This window comes from Microplitis demolitor, chromosome 10 (assembly GCF_026212275.2).
Source record: "Microplitis demolitor isolate Queensland-Clemson2020A chromosome 10, iyMicDemo2.1a, whole genome shotgun sequence".
Taxonomy (NCBI): Eukaryota; Metazoa; Arthropoda; class Insecta; order Hymenoptera; family Braconidae; genus Microplitis; species Microplitis demolitor.
In genome coordinates this window covers 6,391,678-6,413,437 of record NC_068554.1, presented here as the reverse complement: position 1 = coordinate 6,413,437, position 21,760 = coordinate 6,391,678, and the positions used below count along the sequence as shown (strand labels likewise).

General features: G+C 26.1%; 3 protein-coding genes across 4 annotated transcripts; 1 reads left to right on the top strand and 2 right to left on the bottom strand.

The window, feature by feature from the left end:
• Positions 1-919: 919 nt before the first annotated feature.
• On the top strand, positions 920-7,323 carry LOC103570460 (tumor necrosis factor receptor superfamily member 4). 2 transcript variants are annotated; one of them, XM_053742281.1, is made up of 2 exons: positions 920-1,314; positions 6,444-7,323. In XM_053742281.1, exons 1-2 carry the CDS (start codon positions 1,258-1,260, stop codon positions 6,885-6,887), a joined length of 501 nt encoding a protein of 166 aa, XP_053598256.1. In that variant the 5' UTR covers positions 920-1,257; the 3' UTR covers positions 6,888-7,323. The 2 variants fall into 2 exon arrangements, 1 of the variants encoding a protein (XP_053598256.1); XR_008404381.1 differs by lacking the exon at positions 920-1,314 and adding an exon at positions 5,630-5,911 and having other exon boundaries at positions 6,444-6,526.
• Positions 7,324-10,015: 2,692 nt separating this feature from the next.
• On the bottom strand, positions 10,016-19,293 carry LOC103570459 (AP-2 complex subunit alpha). Its single transcript, XM_014444854.2, has 9 exons — positions 19,166-19,293; positions 18,192-18,280; positions 16,622-16,833; positions 16,351-16,544; positions 14,083-15,753; positions 13,736-14,004; positions 13,520-13,664; positions 13,227-13,434; positions 10,016-12,105 (listed from the first exon to the last, which is right to left on the bottom strand). Exons 2-9 carry the CDS (start codon positions 18,253-18,255, stop codon positions 12,028-12,030), a joined length of 2,841 nt encoding a protein of 946 aa, XP_014300340.2. The 5' UTR covers positions 18,256-18,280; positions 19,166-19,293; the 3' UTR covers positions 10,016-12,027.
• An 815-nt stretch (positions 19,294-20,108) lies between these two features.
• LOC103570458 (thyroid transcription factor 1-associated protein 26 homolog) lies at positions 20,109-21,024 on the bottom strand. The gene is made up of 3 exons (XM_008548205.2): positions 20,723-21,024; positions 20,509-20,620; positions 20,109-20,426 (listed from the first exon to the last, which is right to left on the bottom strand). Exons 1-3 carry the CDS (start codon positions 20,844-20,846, stop codon positions 20,198-20,200), a joined length of 465 nt encoding a protein of 154 aa, XP_008546427.1. The 5' UTR covers positions 20,847-21,024; the 3' UTR covers positions 20,109-20,197.
• Between the last annotated feature and the right edge of the window lie 736 nt (positions 21,025-21,760).

Sequence of the window (21,760 nt, the reverse complement as noted above, 5' to 3'; positions counted from 1 at the left end):
TGATTTTGTCTTATAAACAAAAAATTTATTGATTAGCTTAGGGATTGATCTGAAAAATATTTAATAATAAAAAGTTTCTGGACATGACGGACTGACTCGGACTCTAGATCGCGACTGCCGGCTGTCGCGTGTCATGTATACACCTGTCTCCCCACTATATTATTTTACTTACCTTCTAAATCTACACACACACACATATATACACATTAAATATATACAGATGTAGAGCATGGTTTAATTTTAAAAGGAGAATACGGAGCAGAAGGCACAAGTCGAGGGACTCGTGTTTCAGACTTGGTTGTGTCCAGTGTATAGACTCGCTGATGATACTTGTCAGCTGCCATGTGCTGGCTCTTGCCTCGGAGCTGAATACAATGATCGCGGTTCTAAATTAGTATATATAATTTTTTAATTTTGTTTTTTTTCCACGCAAATGTTTTCTTTTGATATCTTTTATGCTGTTTAATAATTTTTATTTATTTCTAAATTTTATTGATTTTTAAATCAGAAAATTCATTTTTCACAAAAAAATTGGTAATTATATTAAATATTTTTAAGTAAATAAAAAAATATTAATTTTTTAGTATAGCACATAAAATTTCCTTTAAAATGAGTACCAACATCGATATATTATAAACAAGTCATATCTATGAATATATAAAAATATATAAAAAATAGATTTTGTTATTTTTTAAATATATTGTTGTGGGTGCTTATTCAAAAGGAAATTTAAAAATTCACAAAACTAACGTGAAAAAATTTTTTAAAAATCAAATTTTGGATTTATTATTAAATGAAAATTTTAATGAAAAATTTTTTTCAATAGAATTTAGTCGGTCTTTATTTTATATTTTGTATAGATAAGTATTTTACTAATAAAAGAAGAAATGAAAATTAAAAAAATTATAAAAGGGTTGATATTATTGTTGTTGTATGGTGGGGACTCACGTGACCAACAACCGCGTGCTCTCAAATATGTACTGCTCAGTGCAGCTGCTCCTGCAGCACTCGACTTGTTTCACTTCTCACGCGACTCGCTTTCAAGACACATCGTCTTTAGCTCTCTTTTATCATAATCAAAAATTAAAAAAAAAAAATAATAAATAAATATAAGCCTATAGATACTTTCTCCTGCGTTCTAGAATGCGTGCTCATAAATGTACATAAATATTACGAAAAAAAAACTAGAGTGCAGTGTTAATTGAACTTTTAAATTGTGTGTTAATTTCATATTTTTAATTGTTTAATAAATTAAATATGTGCTCCAATAATCGATTTATTATTTTCATAATTATTATTGGTATTACATTCGAGGTAAGTTTAAGAAGTTAATTTAATTAATTAATTTTTTTTATGTAGTTAATTAAATAGTATTACGTTAAAGTTAAATATATGAGATGAAAATATATCTTAATTGAATAAGTTAATGAAAATTGCCGGCGCCAGACGTCTTGACGCTTGAATAACATCTAGTTAAACTTAATATATATATATATATGTTAAATACTCATCAAAATATTTTGACATATTAATTTACCACGTATTAAATAAAAATTCTACTTTATAAATAAATTAAAAAAAAATATTTTTAAAGAAATAAAAATATTTAATTATTTTTATGTAAAGTAAAAAAAATTTTATGATGAAAAAAAAAAATTCGCATCCCTAAATAATGAAAGAAGAACAAGCGACTAAAAGGAAAGAAGAAAAATTAAAGCAAAAATCCACGACGACGACTTTAGCCAGAGGGTGAATCCTGGGGCTGTTCTCATACTCTTATAGAGAGCAAAAGAGGTGGATAAGTCGTGGGAAGAAGTTACTTTAGCTATTGTTTCCCTCTCGTTGACGCGGCACATTGTCCGATACAACTTTGTTGTATATTTTCTTCATACGTGTTTCGAGTTTAAGGCCATTGTTTTCTTTACTTAAATTTTTTCTTGTAACAAATTTCGAAAAAAAATTTTTTTTTAAACACAAAAGATGATAGGAAAAAAAAATTATTAAATTAATTACAAGTATTTCGAGATAAAATATCAGTTGAGAGAAGGCTTTACACGCGTTTAGACGTTTTTACATCAGACTCATTAGCATGACAAGAGCTCATGGGAACTACAAAAACTACATGTTCAAATAAATACATATATGTATTTATATGTGGGTAGAATGGATGAGAATTACAAAAAAAAACACATTCTCCCGGGGCTAGCCCTGTTATATTTTTCATTCTGTCACACAATTCTAGTCAACTCTTCCATTGTATCTTGTAATATATTTATACATATATAAACATATATTTGATTTTTGACTGTTATTGTTATTATCCCCTAGGCGATAAGAACAAATGTTTTTAACGAATCATTGGTTCTGTTTTTTTATTTTTTATTTTAATTACAACGTTACAGCTCCATCGCGATGATTTTTTTCTACATACTCTTATTTTCCCTAAGGCGTTTTTTCGTTTTCAAATTATTCTCGGGCGCAGAGCTCAACACAATCAGTTAATTTTTAATGAAACTTAAATTACGAGACAAAAGTCAAGTCAGTCAGGTGCAATTATAAATTAATATTATTTAAACATTAATCGATTAATTTACTTGTAATTTAAAATTTTCTTCTTTACTGTTCTTTTATTTTGCTTCTCATCTATACTTTATTTGGTCGGGATTAAACAATTGGCTTTGAAATTTTTTTTTTTAAGACTAGATTAACTTTTGTAATTTTTTATTTATTTGTATAAAAAAAAATAATAAAACTTTAGGAAATTTATTGTTTTGAATTTAACTAAAATTGAAAATTTATATCTTGGAAAGTATCCGAGTTAAGTTCTAACTTTGTATAAAATTGGAGTCGGCTTTTGGCAGACTAAATACGAAAAAAGAAGTTGTCTAAATATCTTAAATTTTTAAAAGTAATGTAAAATTTTATTTCACTTTTTCTCATAAATTTAAAATTTATTATTTGAAAATTTGAAATCTCGAAATTTATTAGAATATACGAAAAAAAATGAGGCTTGAAAATTTATTAGTTAGTCGTATATTTTTTACTTGAAAATAATTTTTATAATCTACGTTTGAGGATCATAATAATTATATAAAAAAATGGTAAATATTTATATGAAAATTTAAAATAATTTATAGAAGTAATTATGAATTTAGAAAAATTAGTAAACTACTTTGTATTAAATATATAAAAATACAAATAATTGGTAATAAATTCCACTTTTTACTGCATAGAGATATTTTTACGATAATAAAAAATAAAGAATATTCTAAAGTAATAAAAAAAAATATTATATTTTTATGTAGTACGTAAAATTCCCTTTACAACGAGCACCAATAACACCGATATATTCTAAGCAGGTCATATTTATGAATATATCAAAATATATAAAAAAAGATTTTATCATTTTTTAAATATATTGTTGTGGGTACTCTTTCAAAAGGAAATTAAAAATGTACAAAATTATCATAAAAAAATAGTAAGTTACTTTGCATTAAATATATAGAAATATAAATTATTCATACTAAATTCCACTTTTAACTACACATAAATTTTTACTTTCCCCAAGAAATTTTCTGCATCATGCATTGAAACCAAAAATTTCTGGTCCAGAGATAATTTTTTTTTTTAAATTTATAATGCAATAAATTACTCCCGCCAAAAAAACCCTTTTTTCTGTACATTTCATATTAATCTTAAATATTTTATTTACTAATTACCGATAATTAATTTCGCTTTTTGATATTCTATATCAATTTTTAATATTCAGTTTTTTTTCCGACTTGAGTTTGTCTTGAAAATAAAACTGAAGCTAATGTATTTTTTATTAACCGTTTTTATCTTCCCCTTTCTCTTAACTAAAGAATAATTAATAAAGATAAATTTTATAAAAAAAAAAAAAAAATAGCAAAAGGAAAACAATAAATAAATAATAAATAAGGTAACGTCTCTTCTTGAGACTTTTTCCTTATAAAGATTATAATAGCAAGTGAAGAAACACCTGCAGCATTTTAATTTGCATTTGGATAAAAGAGGTAGCCGCGGTATCTCATGGGGTTACATAGTGACCAAAGTGTTTGTTGATGTCGGATAATTATTTTCACCGGAAAGCCCAACGCTCGTATAGGAAATAGGGTGGGTCGTTTTACACAAGTCCAGTATAAATAAAATGCACGTGACGAGACTATTTTGTATTGTATTACCCACATACATACGTACACACATGTAAATATAAACGACCGAATGTTTATGGGCGTATAAATGTCGTTATATATGTCATATGTACGTTAGTATATCCCTTTTACTATTTAATAAACCTCAAATACCTCAATGTACTCAAGTATTGTATGAAACGATGGTAGAGCTCATGAGGTCACGCCACACTGGCACTTCCGTTTTTTCGTATACTAAATTCAGTGTCCGGTTTTTTAATAATTTTATTTGTGGGATAAATAAAATTCATATGTTGAGTAGAAGCCTAAGCGACAGGGAAGAAATTGACGACTTTTTTTTAAACTTAAGGCGGCAATTTGTCGTCATTTAACTGATTGACATCTTAAATTTAACAAAAAGTCAAAAAATTTTTTTTGAACTGCTCCGGGAGCTGTAAGTTGAATTAACGATTAGTAGAATAAGATTAAATAATTTGTAGCAAATGAAAAAAAGTATGTATAAGATAGATACTTTATAGCCGTAAGAAGTCTTAAGAATTTATAACGACCCTAGTACTTGGTACTTAACTCATGTTTCACGTCCAATTTATGCCGACGTTTAAAGTTTACTAATCGATTATTATTTAATAATAAATAGATTATCATAAGTTCGAAGCTTTTGGAGAGATTATATAAGCGTTCAGAGTAATTATTTTAACGGATTTGAATAATCAATTTTTTTAAAATAATTGTTTTTAACGATAAATTATTCATAATAAAATATAATTTTGACAGCGTTCAAATTATTATTTAATTTATAATGGAGCTTTAAAAAAATAGGTAGACTTCCGGTCCGGTGGGAAATTTTTTAAAATTTTATATTGAAAATTTAATTAAATAATTTATTTTTAAATATTTTTTAGACTCAAATTTAGTTTTAAAAAAGATCAATTTTTTTTTTATGTCTTAAAAAAAAAATAATGACTTTAGGAAATTTGTTAAAGTTCTTTCTTTGATTTAATGAAGTCTTTGTTAGTTTGATATAATAGAACTAATAGATTGAAAAGAGTTTAAAGTTTTTATTAAAAAAAGTTATTTCAATTAAATTGAAAGTTTAATTATAACAAAACTTAAAAATATAAAAAAAATAGGTGACAAGTAAAAAAGACTATTTTGTAAACTTTTAAAGGAATTTAAAAAAAATAATTATAATAGTAGATAACTTTACGAAATTACATGACAATTCCATCCTAGATACTCAATAAAGTAAATAAAATTTATAAGAAAATTTAAAAATTAATGACTTCGTTAAAAAAATAGCATTGGATATGGCAACAGAGTAGAGGCAGCAGCGTCAGGGCATCACGATTCACCTGAGTTTGGCGACGCGTGCCATCGACAGCTGCCACTACAGCTGTTATACTCAATAGATGCTCGTTATTCCGTATCGTCGATTCGATGTAGAAAATTACATTTTTGCGATCAGTAATTTAATACGTCTATCATTACCAGGGATAAAAATATTTTTGTACTTCATCACAACGAGTCAGAGAATCGGCGTGGTAGATAAAATAAATAGAAAAAAATTTCACTATTATTATTATTATTATAAATTATAAAATAATTTTCAGTAGCCGTAGGCTTAATAATTATAACCTGCCGTATTTTTTAACGATAAAAAAATAAAAAGTTAAATTACTGTTCTAAAATCATGAGTGGGCGGCAGCTGGTATCTGAACGCTCTTTAGTTTGGTCTCACGGTAAAAAAAAAAACTTTTAAGATATACTTGATAACAATTTAGATCTTTTTAAAATAAAGTATTATTTTAAATTTTTTCAAAAATATTTTGAGGAGTTTTATAAATAATTTTCTTTTATACTATATATCTCAAACGTACTTCTGGTTTTTCATTATTACTGAATAACTTTTTAGGTCAACTATTGAAATGAAATTTAAAATACGGGTCGACTAAAAATAATATTTAATATAATTGAATATTAATGAAAATTTTAACAATAAACCATATGGCCTTTCTTATAAAATCACGGTACAGTCGTATCAATAAATAACAATAATAAAAAAATAAAATAAAAGGTAATGTAGAAAAAAAGTTATTAAGTACGAGCAATAGAGGCGGAAGGAACAAGTAAAGGTGTTTTCGAAAGTCAGCTGGCCTTCGTCTTATATTTGCACCTGTTCATCCGTGCATTATAATGCGAATCAACCAGAATAATTTATCTCCCTCGCGTAACAATAAATAACTCACAATTATTATATATATTATTTTCCAGATAGCAGAAGGAAGACCTCGAATTCGTCATCATCGAGGGGACGGTAGATGCAACCGATGCGCTCCAGGTTGGGGAGTAACGAAACTCTGCACCATAGAACGCGACACCGAGTGCAGTAAATGTGAGCAGGGTACATACAGTCCACATCACAATCTACAGACCTGTTGGATTTGCTCACGCTGTGGTCCAGGTCTTTACGAAGCGCATCCTTGTACGTCCAAGACTGATACGGTCTGCGATTCTTGCTATCGGCATGCACCTGACAATCCTGATTACCGTAGAAAATGCTCCGAGCACAAGAATCTTTTTTTGGCACCCGAAGACGCAATCAATACTGGCGAACAGAGTTCTTTGGTTAATGAAGAAGATGATGGTGATGTTGATAAAAAATTGCGCCAAGCCATTCTTGCTAACGACGTTAAAGCTGAATTTTTAATTAATTAATTTATTTATGATTATCTAATAGAATAACAAACACTAGTCAACTGAGAGACGATTTTCTAAGCCCCTGTACATAAACTACGTATATATTAGGGTGGTCGTTAAAAATTAAATTTTCTCAGGCGCCCCATAAAAAGCTTCTTTTCAGTGAAAAAATACGTGGGAAATTTTGTTTTTTCTTTTTAAGTAAAAAGAACACGCCTCAGGAGGATCAAAGTTCATTTTTCTATACACACGGTTTTTTTTAAATATACTAAATATGCAGATTAAAGAAAAAAATCATAAAAACAATTTGTTAGGAAATCAAATTCTTTACAAAAAAAAGGATATATTCATTTTTTTTATAAAATGTGTATTTATGAAGATATTTTAAAAAAACTTTTTTCAGATCTTATGAATTGATGATACTGAATTTGGCAGACGTCAAATAATTTTTAAATTCTTAACAAACTAATGAATTATGAAAAAAATTATTTTAAAAAATTGCACCTTTAGTTTTTAAAATTTTCTACATGTGCATATTTTTATATTTTTTTTTTTTAATTCAAACTGTGGAAAAAAAAACCAAAAATTTCTTAATTGCCTACTAACTTCAGGATCATTATGAATTGAGCATAAAAAATTACGAATGTTTAAATGCTCAATTGATAAGATCTAAAAAAGTTTTTTTAAAATATCTTCATAAATACACATTTTATAAAAAAAATGAACATGCCCTTTTTTGTCAAGAATTTAATTTCCTACAATTGTATCGAAAAATGAACTTTGATCGTCCTGAGGCAAATTTTCAATTTTTGAATTTGTTTTTCACCAATTTAATTTAAAAAAAAAATTACACTAAAAATATGCATATATAGAAAATTAAAAAAACTATAAGTGCAATTTTTTGAAATATTTTTTATTTAAATTTATTGTTATGAAAGACAAATCCAAAAACTATCAGACGTCGGATAACTTCAGTATCATATTTTTTTTACACAAAAAGAAAAAACCATATTTCCCACGTATTTTTTTTACTAAAAAGAAGCTTTTTATAGGGCGTCTGAGAAAATTTAATATTTAACGACCACCCTAATATATATATACATATAAATATATATATATATATATATATATATATATATATATATATATATATATATATATATAGATATATATATATATAGGTATATATTTGATTGACTCTACAGAAATAATTAATTAGTAATTAATCAATTAATTTTTTTTTATTTAATTGACAATGACACTAATTAATATTTATTCTGCTAATTATTTTTATAATTACCTACTCTTTTAAACTTGTACAGTTACATAAGTATTTTATTAATTAATTATTTATATATATTGTGTTGTATATAACATGATACAATTTATTATATATAATTTTTTTAAATATAAGAAACATATTTTCCATCTACTTGTACTACAATCCAAAAAAATTTTTTAGTTTTAAGGTGTGTCAATAAATTCAAGTTTTAATTATTTGATAAATAATTTGTCAAAATAACGTTATTTTTAAAATATTTTTAATAAGGAAAATAGTAAAAGTAATTAAAGTCTAAGGAAATTTTAATTATATGTTGCAATTATAATTTAATAAATAAGTGGACATTATTGTACTAATTATATATTATTTAGTTGGATAATTAATAAAATTTTAAGAGAATAATTGAGAAATAAAAATATAAAATATTAATTAAGAAAACAATCAATTATATAATTAATACAGTCTTGTTTTACTTTCATGTAAGATATTTTTAAAAATTATATAATTTATTAAAATCAACAAATTGTAACTCAAAAAAATATTTTATTTGTAAGGATGTATATGGAATTTTAAAAAATATTAATAAAACAATTATTGAATATATCGCACTTACGGCATATAATTATTATCATTATTTAATTGTTTAGTGATATATATATATATACATATATGAAGAGTATGCGAATCAGATTCGAATCGAATCAAATCGAATATAACGATTCGATTCAAAATTCGAATTTCCGAATTATTTGTCAACTTTTGAGATATTCAAAAGTTTTTGAATTATTTGTAACTTTTCAAATTTCTCAATTCAAATCGATAAAATTCTGATCAGCTTACAAATATTCAATTTTATTTAATGGAGAGCTTAGTTTTTAAAGTAACCAACAAAAATTCTTTTCGTAGGGTCGTGTCTGAGCTTTATTTTACCTCCGACAAAAATTTGAACTACCGGAAAAAATATTACAATTTCAAGTCGTTCCAAAAAAAAATTTCGGAATTATTCGAAAGTTCGAATTATTCAACTATTCGCATACCTTTTAATATACATACGTAAGGTAAAGAACCTAGTACCCGATTAGGGAACTAGTACCCGATCACTCATGTATTTGTATATTTATATTTACTAAATTTTTCTAAATATATTTATACATATCCATGGAGTGATCGGTTACTAGTTCCCTAATCGGGTACTAGGTCTTTTACCTTACCCGTGTAAAAAAAAGTTCGTTCCAAAAAGATTCCAAAAAAGTTCGACGTGAAACTTGTAAACTTAAGACAGATTAAAACTTTGAGTGTTGCTTTTTTCGAATTTTTGTAATTTCATTTAGGATTTTATATGAGCGAATTTTCAGTAAAAAAAGATCGTTTTTAAAAAATATTTTACCACATTTTACCCTTGTTTCGAAAAGGTTAAATACCATGTACTTGAAGATCGGAACGTTTTTCGTGGAACGAAAATAAAAAACTAAATGAAAAGCATAAAATCTACTGGATCTAGATTTCTAAAATGTTTCGCGTAGGTCCTATTATGTTAACCGAAAATTGCAGACCACCCACAACCCTCGGAACTACCCCTTAAGTCACCCTTAAACAGTCAAATTACATAAATTTTTTTCATCTTCGTTGCGCAAAAAACGTTTCGATCTTCAGGTACATCAAAAACCTATAATTTGAAAATTTTTGTGAACATTTTTTATTCTTATGAGTCTATTGATTTATAATAGGAACTTTTTCGGAACGAAGGTAAAATATACTAAAAATATGTTTTAAAAACATCCTTTTTTTTTACTCAAAATTCGCTCGAAAATTTACTCAAAATAAAGTCTTAGATAAACTTTTTTTTTTTTTTTTATCAAAATTACAAAAATTCAAAAAAAATTCCACTCAAAGTTCTAATTTGTCTAAAGCTTAGAAGCTCAACATGTCGAACTCTTTTGAAATCTTTGGAATGAATTGTTCTTACACGGATATATATCAAATCATGTCTTACAAACATATGCATGTACATGGGGCAGCATAAAAATAATTCTAATCCAACAGTACATTGTCATCTTTTTTTATTTATTTAATTAATAATTCGGGCTCGCACTCGCTAAGCTTATGAATGAACAGCATAATAAAATTTAATAATACAGTTAAAAAAAAAGGAAGAAATAAAATTTACATATTAACCAATAATTTTAGCACTTTATAAATTATTTTATTTAATTAATTAATTAATTAATAGTATTTGTTTCTTTTGTTTATAATTTTTTGTTCATGATTATGCACGTTATAAACGTTTTATAACAATCGTGCTCACACACTCGGGATTTATTTTATTTATTTATTTTTTTATATATTTATACGAATTTCATTTATATAGTTTTTTTTATATATATATTCATATATGATACGAGCATAATTTATTTATATTCTCATATAACCGCGCAATAACATTTTAAATCTATTTGTTCCATGATTTTATTTAATTATTCAAATAATAATTATGGTAATTATTATTTACTTGATTTTTTCTTTTTGTTTTTAAATCTTTGTACAATGAAAGTGCACTACATTCCATGAAATCTACAATAACATGTGTAACTAAGATGACCACACTTTCACAATCTCATCTTCACTATTTTAATAATATTAGTTAAATTTATTAATATTTATTTTCAAACACAGGCGATTATATTGTTTAATACTTAAGAAAATTGATTAGCAATTTTTAAATATTCCTGCTGCTCGTTTTGAGATTCAAATATCCTATTTATTTATTTATTATGTTTAAAGATTAAAGATTTCGAAGAAAAAAAATTAATAATAATTAAAACAAAGTTATTATTAAATTAAAATCAACTTTCTTGAGTAAATTTATAGCCTGTAATAATAAGAAGTCTATTTAACACTTAATAAAAAAAAGAAGAAAATTTACATCTGAATAATAAAAAACAAAACACGTCAAAAAAAATTAATAAGAAGCCTAAAATAAATTACAATAAAACTTACGCAACAAAGCGAATGCTCGGTTTAATTTTTTTATATTAAATTTAATTGGTTTTTTTGTTATTTCTCCTACTGAGTAATTGATAAAATCAATTAAGAATCAATTAATTTCTAATAATAATCGGACAATTTAATTATTAACGATTGCTATTTACAATTGAAATCTACCTTTACAAATTATTTTTTATTCAATTATTTTTCGACACTCAACATAGTTATTTTATTTATAACAAAATATATTAAAAAATAAAAAACACCGGCTTTATCTGATTTTTCTTTTTTTTTTTTTTTGTTACACAATGAACAAATACACCAGCCAGTTGATCTTAATTATCAGAAAAAAAAAAACAAAAGGGAGTATAACAGAGACAGTAATAATTAGCAACTAGATATAGAGGGTAAAAAATAAATTTGAGCTTCATTTAAATACGCTGGATCTAATTAATTAATTAGTTATTGTACAACTAGTCATTACGCAAAAAGCCTCATTCGTTGCCACAAACATATCGCAAGCAACAAAATGATACAGCAATTAAAAAAAAAATAATAAAATAAAATAATCAAAGAATAAACCTTTAAATTAAATCAATATTTATCTATTTAATTAAATACTGGACTAATACTGTCCAATTGTCTTTGTTATTCGTTTAGTTTTTTTTTTTTATTTTATTTTTTTTTGTTTTAAAATATAAACTGAAATAAATCAAAAGTTTATTTTGGATACGAATTTTTAAAAAGTTAATCAAACAGTCAGTCCAGCTTTTTCGTTTAAATCTGACGTTTTAATTCGATTGATACTCGTAGATTATATTTATTATATACGATTGTTGATATTAATCATATTAAAATTAATTAATAACAAATCAGTACCTTTTGAACAGCTTAAAATTGATCTACCAGCAGGTCACATATTTCTATCGACATTGATTCTTTACTCGAGCGTACAGTCAACCGGAACATCTATTAAATTATTTTGATTTATTTATTATTATGCAACTTATAATGTTTGTAATGAAGGAAATACGGCTTTACTAATCAAATTTGATTGAAAAATTTTATTACATTTCGGATAACGTTTCGTAAAAATATTTTACATCAGACCCAATGAATACATTAAAAATATAAAGTATATATAATTTTTCTAAGTAGATTGTTATTGTCATTTTATTTTGTCAAAACTCATTAATTACGCTCAATTATCAGCTAAGTAATTATTACTTAACAATGATAGATAAAAAAACTTGTTTCATTAAAATTTTTGAAACAACTTTAACACAAACCAAAACAACTAGTGCTAAATTAAAACTGCACAATAATAATCTATTAACCAAGAACTTTGTACAAAACGACTGTAAATTTTATAATTAAGGGCCTTCTTAGTCAATGCCCCCCCCCCACACTTTTTAAAAATATTAAAATGACCTCAAACTGTAAAAATAATATTAGAATTTTATTAATTAATTTCAAAAAAATTAAAGCATTAATTAAAAAAAGGACAACGCAGTTACAATTATTTCTGAGATATAAATTTTTAAAAAATTACTCACAGTTGTTATCAATTAGGAGTTGAACGAAATTTTAAAAATAAATTTTAGTCTAAAAAATTTGACATTCTAAATTATAATATTGTCATGAAGATTTTACTGAAATTTATTTTCCAAATTTCGTTTGACTCTTAAGTAATGTCAACTGTAAATAATTTTTTTAAAAATTTATGTCTTAATCTTTTTTTTTTTGTAATTAAATATGAAAATTTGAATACGGTCATTACAATTTAAAATCATTGAATATTTTTTAAAAGAAGAGGGGGCACTGTCTGAGAATGGCCTAATTGATGTTATTTTTATGATGTGAGTCAATTTTTTAAAACCAAATATTATACATTTATTTTTTTTAATTATTTATATTTATTTTATGTTATATTTTTAATGTATTTAATAATTTAGATCTGGGCCTGAAGATGTAAAATATTTTTACGAAACATTACCCGAAATGTAATAAAAGATGTCAATTAAATCAGTAAAGCCGTAATTCCTTCATTACGAACTATTATTATAAGTATATTATTTATTTCAATTTACCTGAGCTTGTTTATTAGGTTCGAGACGTAACAAACAACCAACTTGTTGTGCACGCATATGAACAATACCAGCAAGGACAAAGTTATCAGGATTAGGATCAATATTATCAAGTAACTGCATTCCAAAACCTTGTAATTTTGTACGGACTTGTGCTAAATCCATCGGATGTTGGGCTTTGAATATTTTTTGTGAACGCTGTTGATTTGCGCTGTCAATAAAATAATTATTATTTAATTAGTTTATTGAATATTTTGTTTTTTTATTTATTAAATTAATAAAATAAAATACAATACCCGCCAAGATTTTTCCATCTCGCGAAAAATGATTCTCCATTCATTTCCGTTGGTTCAAAGAATTTATTTATCGTTAATGGTAATTTCATTGTTATTTTTTGTGGCATATTATTGTACGTAAATGATATTACCATACTAGGAGTATCTAAAAAAAATAAATAATACTTTCTAAAGATAAAGTTTTTTTTTTCGTTTGTTAAATAGAAATAAAATTACCATTGTAATCATCAATACACTCAGCATTTATCATTTGTTGAATTTGTGCACCAGCTTCAAGCACCGGATCAACAGGTTTTATTTGAACGGCTAATTTTAATTGATTTTCATCAGACCAAGCCAATTGTGGTTGGAAGTTATTAAGCGCAAACTGGGTTTTATTTCCATAAAATAAACCAACACGTCCAAGGTTCTGTCGGAATTCTGATTTAACGCCTATTTGTATCAGATCATTTTCAAATAGTACTCCATTGTTTCTACAAACGAATCTATAAAATTATTAGAAATTATTATAACAAAAATCAAGAAATCCTGATACTTTTGTCATATAAAAAAAAAATATTTACTTTTTAGGATTATAAGAATTCTGAGCTCCATTAGTAGCCGTAACTTTATTTGGTGCATTATAAATATCACCTAATACATCAAGTAACATTCCAGTGTTACTAGTAGGCTGTGAAGAAGGTGGTGTTGATAATCCCAATAAATCAGCAGATGAACTATTAACACTAGCAATGGCAGCAGAACTACCGATAGTAGAAGCAACAGCAGTACCAGTTGTTTCATGATTGGCACTAGGAGCAGGGCTTTTATTTTCTCTAATTTCATTTTCCGGTACACGTCCAGGTTTCTTTTTTTTAAGAACAGCCAAAATCGAACTTTCACGTTCAGGAAAAGCTGGCATTTCTTCTAGTACAGTTGCCAATACATCAGTAGATGCTATAATACTCAATTGTAGATACTCAGATGCACGCTGCTGTAGTTCAGCATCAGCGCTACGTAAATTACTGTGTGTTCTAAACACGTCTTGTATTTGCGTACGTATTTCAGGAAATAAATTAACAAATTTAATGTAAGTTGATAGTAATAGTGCACGTGTCATTGGTGAACATAAATGATATTTGGAATGTAGTAACTGGAATTGTACTGCTGGTGATGAACGTGCATCACCAGCAATTAAATTACCAAATTCACCGAGTATATAACCACCAACTTTGACCATATTTTCATGGCAAGCTGGTGCTTGGAGCGCTTCAAATACAGTTTTAGCGGCGTAACCTTGTACATCATCACGATTAATAACTATTTGTATTACACGATACCATACTTCTTCAGAAACATAATCACCAGCTATCCTTATCAAATTTAATATGACATCAACGTACCACGTATAGTCAGTGGCATATTTCTCAGCAAGTATAGCAACTTTTAGTACCATTTCTTCACGTATTGAGTAATCAGCCGTTTCAAGATAATTCAACATTTCTTGTACTATTTCTTCAGCATTACTTTTATCACACATCGCGTATAATAAATCAACAGCTTGCTGCCGTACTGATACATCTTTTTCCATTTTCATTGATAATATAACAACTTCTTGATGTTTTTTAACAGCTTCGTGTGAAAATTCTGATGTTGCTAAATGACACATTGATTCAAGAGCAAGATAACGTAAATTTGTCTCACGATTTGATAAAAATTGTCCGAGTTGATTACATGCGCGTACTAATAAATTAGGCTCACTGTCATTGTGAATAATTAAACTTATTGCTTCAAATAGTACGGCATTTTTAGCATTTGAGTGCTGAACTTTTTTTGATTTTGGTGGCTCTTGTGCTTTATTGAGAATTGTTTCGAGGCATTCATTTAAACGGCCACGAACACCGGGATCTTCAGCTGGCGGAGTGTAATTTTGAAGAAGACGCAGCAGTTTTACAGACAGCCATGGCGCTGGGACAAAGTAATACGTGTAATCTTGTAAATCTGTGTAACTAGATGTTACTATTCTACTGAGACGTGACACTGCTAGACTAACGCAGCCTTTGTATTCATCGGGATTGCGTTTTACTAGAGCATCGATAAGTGATGCTGCTGCTGTCACTACACCGAGATGTTGATCATTTAGTAGATGGACGATACGCGATGTCCACTCACCACCAGGTACTACATCTGGAGCTGTTCGTAAGAGTCGCAGAAGACAGAGTGCTGCACTCTGCTTTACTACGTCCATTGTATCCCTGAATAAATTTTTTTTTTTTTTTTAATATAAATAATTGAGGAGTCGCTACCTTTTAAACAGTTAATCGACAATTATTTAGAGTAGTTTATGTTATTAAATGTGTTGTTAATTAATTTATGATTGTTTGAAATGATCGTTCTTTGCCACACGATATGAAGTTTAAATTTTATTAACATTCTGATATTAAAACTAAAAATTTATTTAAATTATGGTCACGCACGCTTCCGGTATACTTTACTTGTTAACTAAAAAAGCAAGTGATTTCCGTTGAGGTTTTAAAAGTTCGTAAAGACTTTGTTGGCACTACAACTCGTTTATTTAAATAAAAATTCGTAGTTGTGATAATAGAAGTTTTTACAAGAAAATGTAAAAATAAAAAATGGATTTTTTCATTTGAAAGGTAGCGATTTCCTCGATGAATATTTGAATATGTAAAGATTGTGAAACGAAAGCAACTCGAGATCTAGATATTTTTTTTTTAAAGCTAAGCTTTAAAATTTTACCTAATATCCAGTCGACTAGATCCAAGCAGTGTTAAATGTAAGTGTAAGTGTTAAGTAAATACATTTTCATATATATATCAGCTGTAACTTACCCAGATACTAATAATTTAGGAATTTCATTTCCAAATGCCTCAGCCATTTCTTTACTCCCGATATTAGCGATGCACTGGAGTGCTAAATTAACGTGAATTGGATTACGAGATCCCAAATCATTTTTTATACTTTGTATTATTAATTTTATGAGATCACTGTTTGTATTAACCAGCACTGATATAAATAAATATCCCTGTAAATAAAATAAAAGTAATAATTTTGAATAATTATTGTTAATAATTTAATAAAATAATATTTAAAAATACATACAATTTGTTTTTCAGAGTATTTATTCGATGATAATAAGTTAACAGCTTCCATATGTCCGAAATCAATATCATGACCAAGTAAAAATATAAATAACAATTTACAAACGTATTTTTTCTTTTGGTATCCATCAAGAGTTTTATCTCCTTTAAATTTACTTCTTATATTTGCTAATTCTTTATTTATCCTCTTTATTTCAGCTTCTTTACTTTTACCTAATAAACAAATAAATAAATTATTTAAAATAAATGGCATAGAGCCATTTTAATTGACCTTCAAATTTCATCTATCGTTATATTTTTAATTATTTTCACAACTTTAATAAAAATAATATTTATTTTCTTTGTAGTAAATGTAAATCATAATTGACAAGTATGAATGTAGCAGACATCAGAAAAATTTTTAATTATTAATACATAGAGTAAATAATGAATAAAATTAAATTAAAAAAAAATGCGCATTTAAAAAATTTTAAAATTAATAAGTGCATTTTTTATAAATATTATTTTTTTATTATTTACTCTATTTATTATAACTTTAAATTTGTCTGCTACATTCACACTCATCATAATTGTTATTATTATTATTATTTATTTTGGACATTGAAAAAAAAAAAAAAAAAAGGTCTCATTTAATTCATTTAAGCATTTTCTATCAAGTAGATAGTACTGTATCACAGCTCCGCCCCCCAAAAGACCAACACTCTTACTTGCATCATACAATTTTAAAAAATCATCTCTACTCGTATACAATTTATTCTCTTACTATACACTGTACTCAATATTAAATTGCAATATCCTATTAATAATATATATTATATATTACGAAATCCATAGAAATAATTTATATGATTTAAGCTTAAATTTTATCACAATTTTCTGTTATAAAAAGATTTATTTTTAATGAGTGTGAATGTAGTAGACATTAAAAAAATTTTAAATTATTAATAAAGAGAGTAAATAATTGATAAAATAAAATTGAAAAAAAATGCGCATTTGAAAAATTTTAAATCTAATAAGTGCATATTTCATAAATATTATTTTTTTAATTATTTACTCTATTTATTTATAATTTTAAATTTATCTCTGCTACATTCACACTCATTATTTTAAATATTTAAATAAATTAATTTAATAAATTACAATCTAATTCAATTATTAATTAAAACTTTCTCTAAATTTTTTTTTTATTTAATTCGTTAATTGAGAATAAAAAAAAATTTTTTTTTACTGTTGTAGATTTGAATTGAAATAATAATATAATAATTTTATTTTATGTTATTATTTAACTTATTACATATTTTCATAATTTCAAATTTACTATCGACGAATCTTTCATAAGTATAATTATTAAATTACACTACAATTAGCTATTATTGTTTTATCTTTCATCAAAGTTCCTCAACTAACTCAGTATCCGACAACTTTGTTCCAATTTTAAAAATAATAACTTTTTTTTAAATTATTTTTTTGAGCAAATTTAAATTACAACTCAATGATATAATTTTAACATAAACATAATCATAAAGATAATAATAAGATAATTAAATAAATAAAAAAAAAAGTGAACTTACAATTTCTAATATCTGAAATGAATACAGCGAGTCCACGCATGCCATCCCCACGTACGGCCGGCATCTTGCTATCTTCAGCTTAGAACCACCTGATGATAAAAAACCGTAAAAAAAATAATCATTAACTAATCATACATTTAAATAAATTATAACACTAGTTCTATAAATAGGCATATCTAAATAAATAGTTTAATAAGAGAAGAGAAGAGAAGAAAAAATATAATGAAATAAAATCAATATCAGGTCCCTCATTATCCACTTGTCGAGCAATTGTATTTTTATAATAATCCAAATATATACGAGTGTATATATACATACCTACATATATGAGATCAAAATTTAGTAATCAATATCATTAGGTAGTAGTTAACGATAATTGCCGAGCATGAAAAATTCTTAACATACTTTCAGTAAATAAAAATAATTATTTTTTTTAAAAAATAAAGTAAATTGTGTCTGTAAATTTATAATATTTGTATTTAGTTTTTATTGTAATATATTGCCGGTTTAGTAAATAATTTATCGCGACCCAATTTTGACAGACGAGAATTAAAATTTTGACAGCAGGTCGTGCTCTCGCGCGCGCATCATCAAAAAGTCAAAGATCGAGCGACTGGTGCTTCAAGTATGAACGAGACAACCCAAGAACCAACTTGGAATTTTCTGTTCTGTCTTAAATAACTTAAATATAAACTACAATTGCTTATAATTCTATTAATTGTCTTGTCTTGTACTTAAAACAATCGAAATATCGTTACTTGTTTTATAATTATACGTGTCATTATTATTTTTTTTATTCCATTTAAATATACAGATTTAAATGGATAAAAAAAACGGACGTTAGAGAGTGGAATAAAAATGTACCATGCGAGGAATTTGCCGAAACCCTCCCTGTTTACTTTCTATAAATTTTTTTTTATATATAAGACAAAGTATTTAGATTTTTTGAGTGATTATAAAGACTGTTAACATACCGATTTGGGAGAAGAACAATTACGCGAACTGCTTGACTGGTTAACACCCAAAAAAAAAAATTAAATAATTAAATGTATGTCGTTGCCACGAATTTAGTGGCTGTCGCCATTTGCAACCGTTGACTAGTATGACGGTACGAGCTTTGGAGCTTCGTTAATGTACGAGTTTCATCGGTTGCGCAGATTTAACGCCCGCGCGTGCGTCATTTTTAATGCGCATGCTCTGAAATTTTCACCGCCAATATTTAAATTTTATAATCTTTGACATATTTCATGTTATAATAAATGATCCTGAAATTAGCAGACAGTCAACAATTTTTGGATTTTTTTTAACAAATCAATTACAAAAAAAAAAACTAAAAATATGCACATGTAGAAAATTAAAAAAACTACAAGTGCAATTTTTTAAATATTTTTTTTTCTTATAATTTATCGTTTTTAGACAAATTCAAAAATTATTAGACGTGGGCTAACTTCAGTATCTTAATAATAAATGATCCTGATTAGCAGACAATTCATAATTTTCGGACTTTTTTTTATAACAAATTGCAGAAAAAACAAAACTAAAAATATATGTGTGTGAATGAAACTAACAAGTGGCAATTTCCAAAATTTTGAATAAATAAATAAAATGTAAGTAGAATATAAATTTAAAAACGCGTATTTAGATCAATGAAAAATCAGTCCGCGCTTTTTTTTTAAATTTCATTATTTTAATTTATTTATTTAAAATTTATAAATGGTTTGATATCTGTTATATTCTCTCATCAAAATATACTGATGTAGAAAATTAAAAAAAAACCTTTGATGTAATTTTGTGATATATTTTTTAATTAATTATCCTAGAAGAAAAAAAACCCAAAAATTATAAGCCGTTGGATAATTTCAGTATTATAGTATTAAATTATTGATGATAAATAAAAATAATGAATTTAAATTCGAGTAAAAATATCTTGGGAATTTTATTAATAAATTATAATTCAATGTACAGTATAAATTCGTTAAACTAAAATCAAAATTTTGAATATTTAATTATTTAATAGTTGATTGAATTTTTTGTAATAAAAGTTCCATACGATCTTTCATGACAGGTTGACCTTTTTTAGTTTTTTTGCATAATTTTTTATAAGTTTCAGCTCTTTTTTCTTTATACTTTTTTAGTGCTTCCTCTTTTTCCAATTGTTTTCGTTTAATTTCTTCTTTTTTTTTTAATTTTTCACTCAATACTTTTTGTTTCAATTCTTGATTTTTATTAAACTTTCTAGAAAATAAAAAAAAAACAAATGATATTTGTTGACAAGTAGAAGTTTATTATTAAATCAATAGTTAGTGAAATTACTTACTGATTTCCACGTGTTTTGTCAGCAAATGAAGTCTTAAATTTTTTGGACACTTCTGTGTCGTTCTTTAATTCGCGTAAAAATTTTTGTTTTCTCTCCGACTCCCATTTACTAACTGGAATAAATAAACAACAATAAATTTATAAATTTTATATTCTACATAATTAAAGTTTATTAAAATAAACAAATAAATGTAGAGAACATAACCACAACTTACTTTTATGCTGATTACTGTATTTAGTTTCTCTATATTTTTTCTTATCAAATATTTTAGTTTTATTCAATTTATCCGGAGAATTTTTAATATTTTTGTTGCCTTCTTGATGATATGCACGACCCATTTTTTGCTATATAAATAATAATAAAAATTATAACCGGATCAACATGACAACTTGAAAAAAATAATAAAAATAAGAAACTCGTATTGGCGTATTTCATATAGTTTTTGAGCCGATAAATTATCTGGTTATGGAACCAACTGATGGTTATTTAAAAAATTTTTGAACCGCCCTGATAGCCAAGTTGGCGAGAAACTGACGAGAAACTTGCAGCCACAACTGAACACCAAGTTGGCCGCCAACAGTTGGTACCTCCAATAGTTGATAGACATTTTCTGAGAAAGTTGGTGGCAAAAGTTGTAAATCCAAAAAGTTGACGGTCACTTTTTCAGAAAGTTGGCGGTAACTTGTAGGCAAAAGTTGCAAAAGCTGAAGTTGTCGATAACTTGTCGTCAAGTTGGTCGGAAACTAATGAATGACCAACTTTTTCACGATCAACTCGTGTTATCAGAGAAAATACGATGATCAGCCGATCCTCGATGATATGGTAAATTTTTTTTTTGCGCATGCACACTAAATATGACATCAGCTATTTTTTAGCATTATTTTTATGTATATACTTTTTATTAGACAAAAGCAATCATTACTGAATAACATAAAATTAATTTATCGTTGTCATCAAAAAAAATTTTATAATTTATAAAATCATGTCTGACCGTGTAAATAAACATCGGACGTTAAAAAAAAACATGGATAATAGATCCCAACCGCCTAATACACCCTCACTTTGGAGAGAGTAATAAGAATTAATTAAGAAAAGAGAATGAATGGCGTAATTTTTTTTTTCAACAATTTGACTTCTATGGAGGTTCATGTAGGTGTAAAAATTAAAAATTTCACGTTTTTAAACTTAAAGACCTACTAGTTTAAAACTCAAATTATACGATAGAAGAAAACCAATGGCGAAAAATTTGTTT

What these genes read in the sequence shown, in the direction of transcription:
- LOC103570460 (XM_053742281.1), top strand. Translation starts at nt 1,258, where the DNA reads ATGTGCTCCAATAATCGATTTATTATTTTCATAATTATTATTGGTATT. An exon ending in TTATTGGTATTACATTCGAG is followed by an intron (nt 1,315 to 6,443) that starts GTAAGTTTAAGA and finishes ATTATTTTCCAG; the next exon opens with ATAGCAGAAGGAAGACCTCG.
- LOC103570459 (XM_014444854.2), bottom strand. Translation starts at nt 18,255, where the DNA reads ATGCCGGCCGTACGTGGGGATGGCATGCGTGGACTCGCTGTATTCATT. An exon ending in GTGTATTGATGATTACAATG is followed by an intron (nt 13,665 to 13,735) that starts GTAATTTTATTT and finishes TATTTTTTTTAG; the next exon opens with ATACTCCTAGTATGGTAATA. An exon ending in AACCTAATAAACAAGCTCAG is followed by an intron (nt 12,106 to 13,226) that starts GTAAATTGAAAT and finishes ATAATTTAATAG; the next exon opens with ATGTTCCGGTTGACTGTACG.
- LOC103570458 (XM_008548205.2), bottom strand. Translation starts at nt 20,846, where the DNA reads ATGGGTCGTGCATATCATCAAGAAGGCAACAAAAATATTAAAAATTCT. An exon ending in ATACAGTAATCAGCATAAAA is followed by an intron (nt 20,621 to 20,722) that starts GTAAGTTGTGGT and finishes TATTTATTCCAG; the next exon opens with TTAGTAAATGGGAGTCGGAG. An exon ending in GACAAAACACGTGGAAATCA is followed by an intron (nt 20,427 to 20,508) that starts GTAAGTAATTTC and finishes TTTATTTTCTAG; the next exon opens with AAAGTTTAATAAAAATCAAG.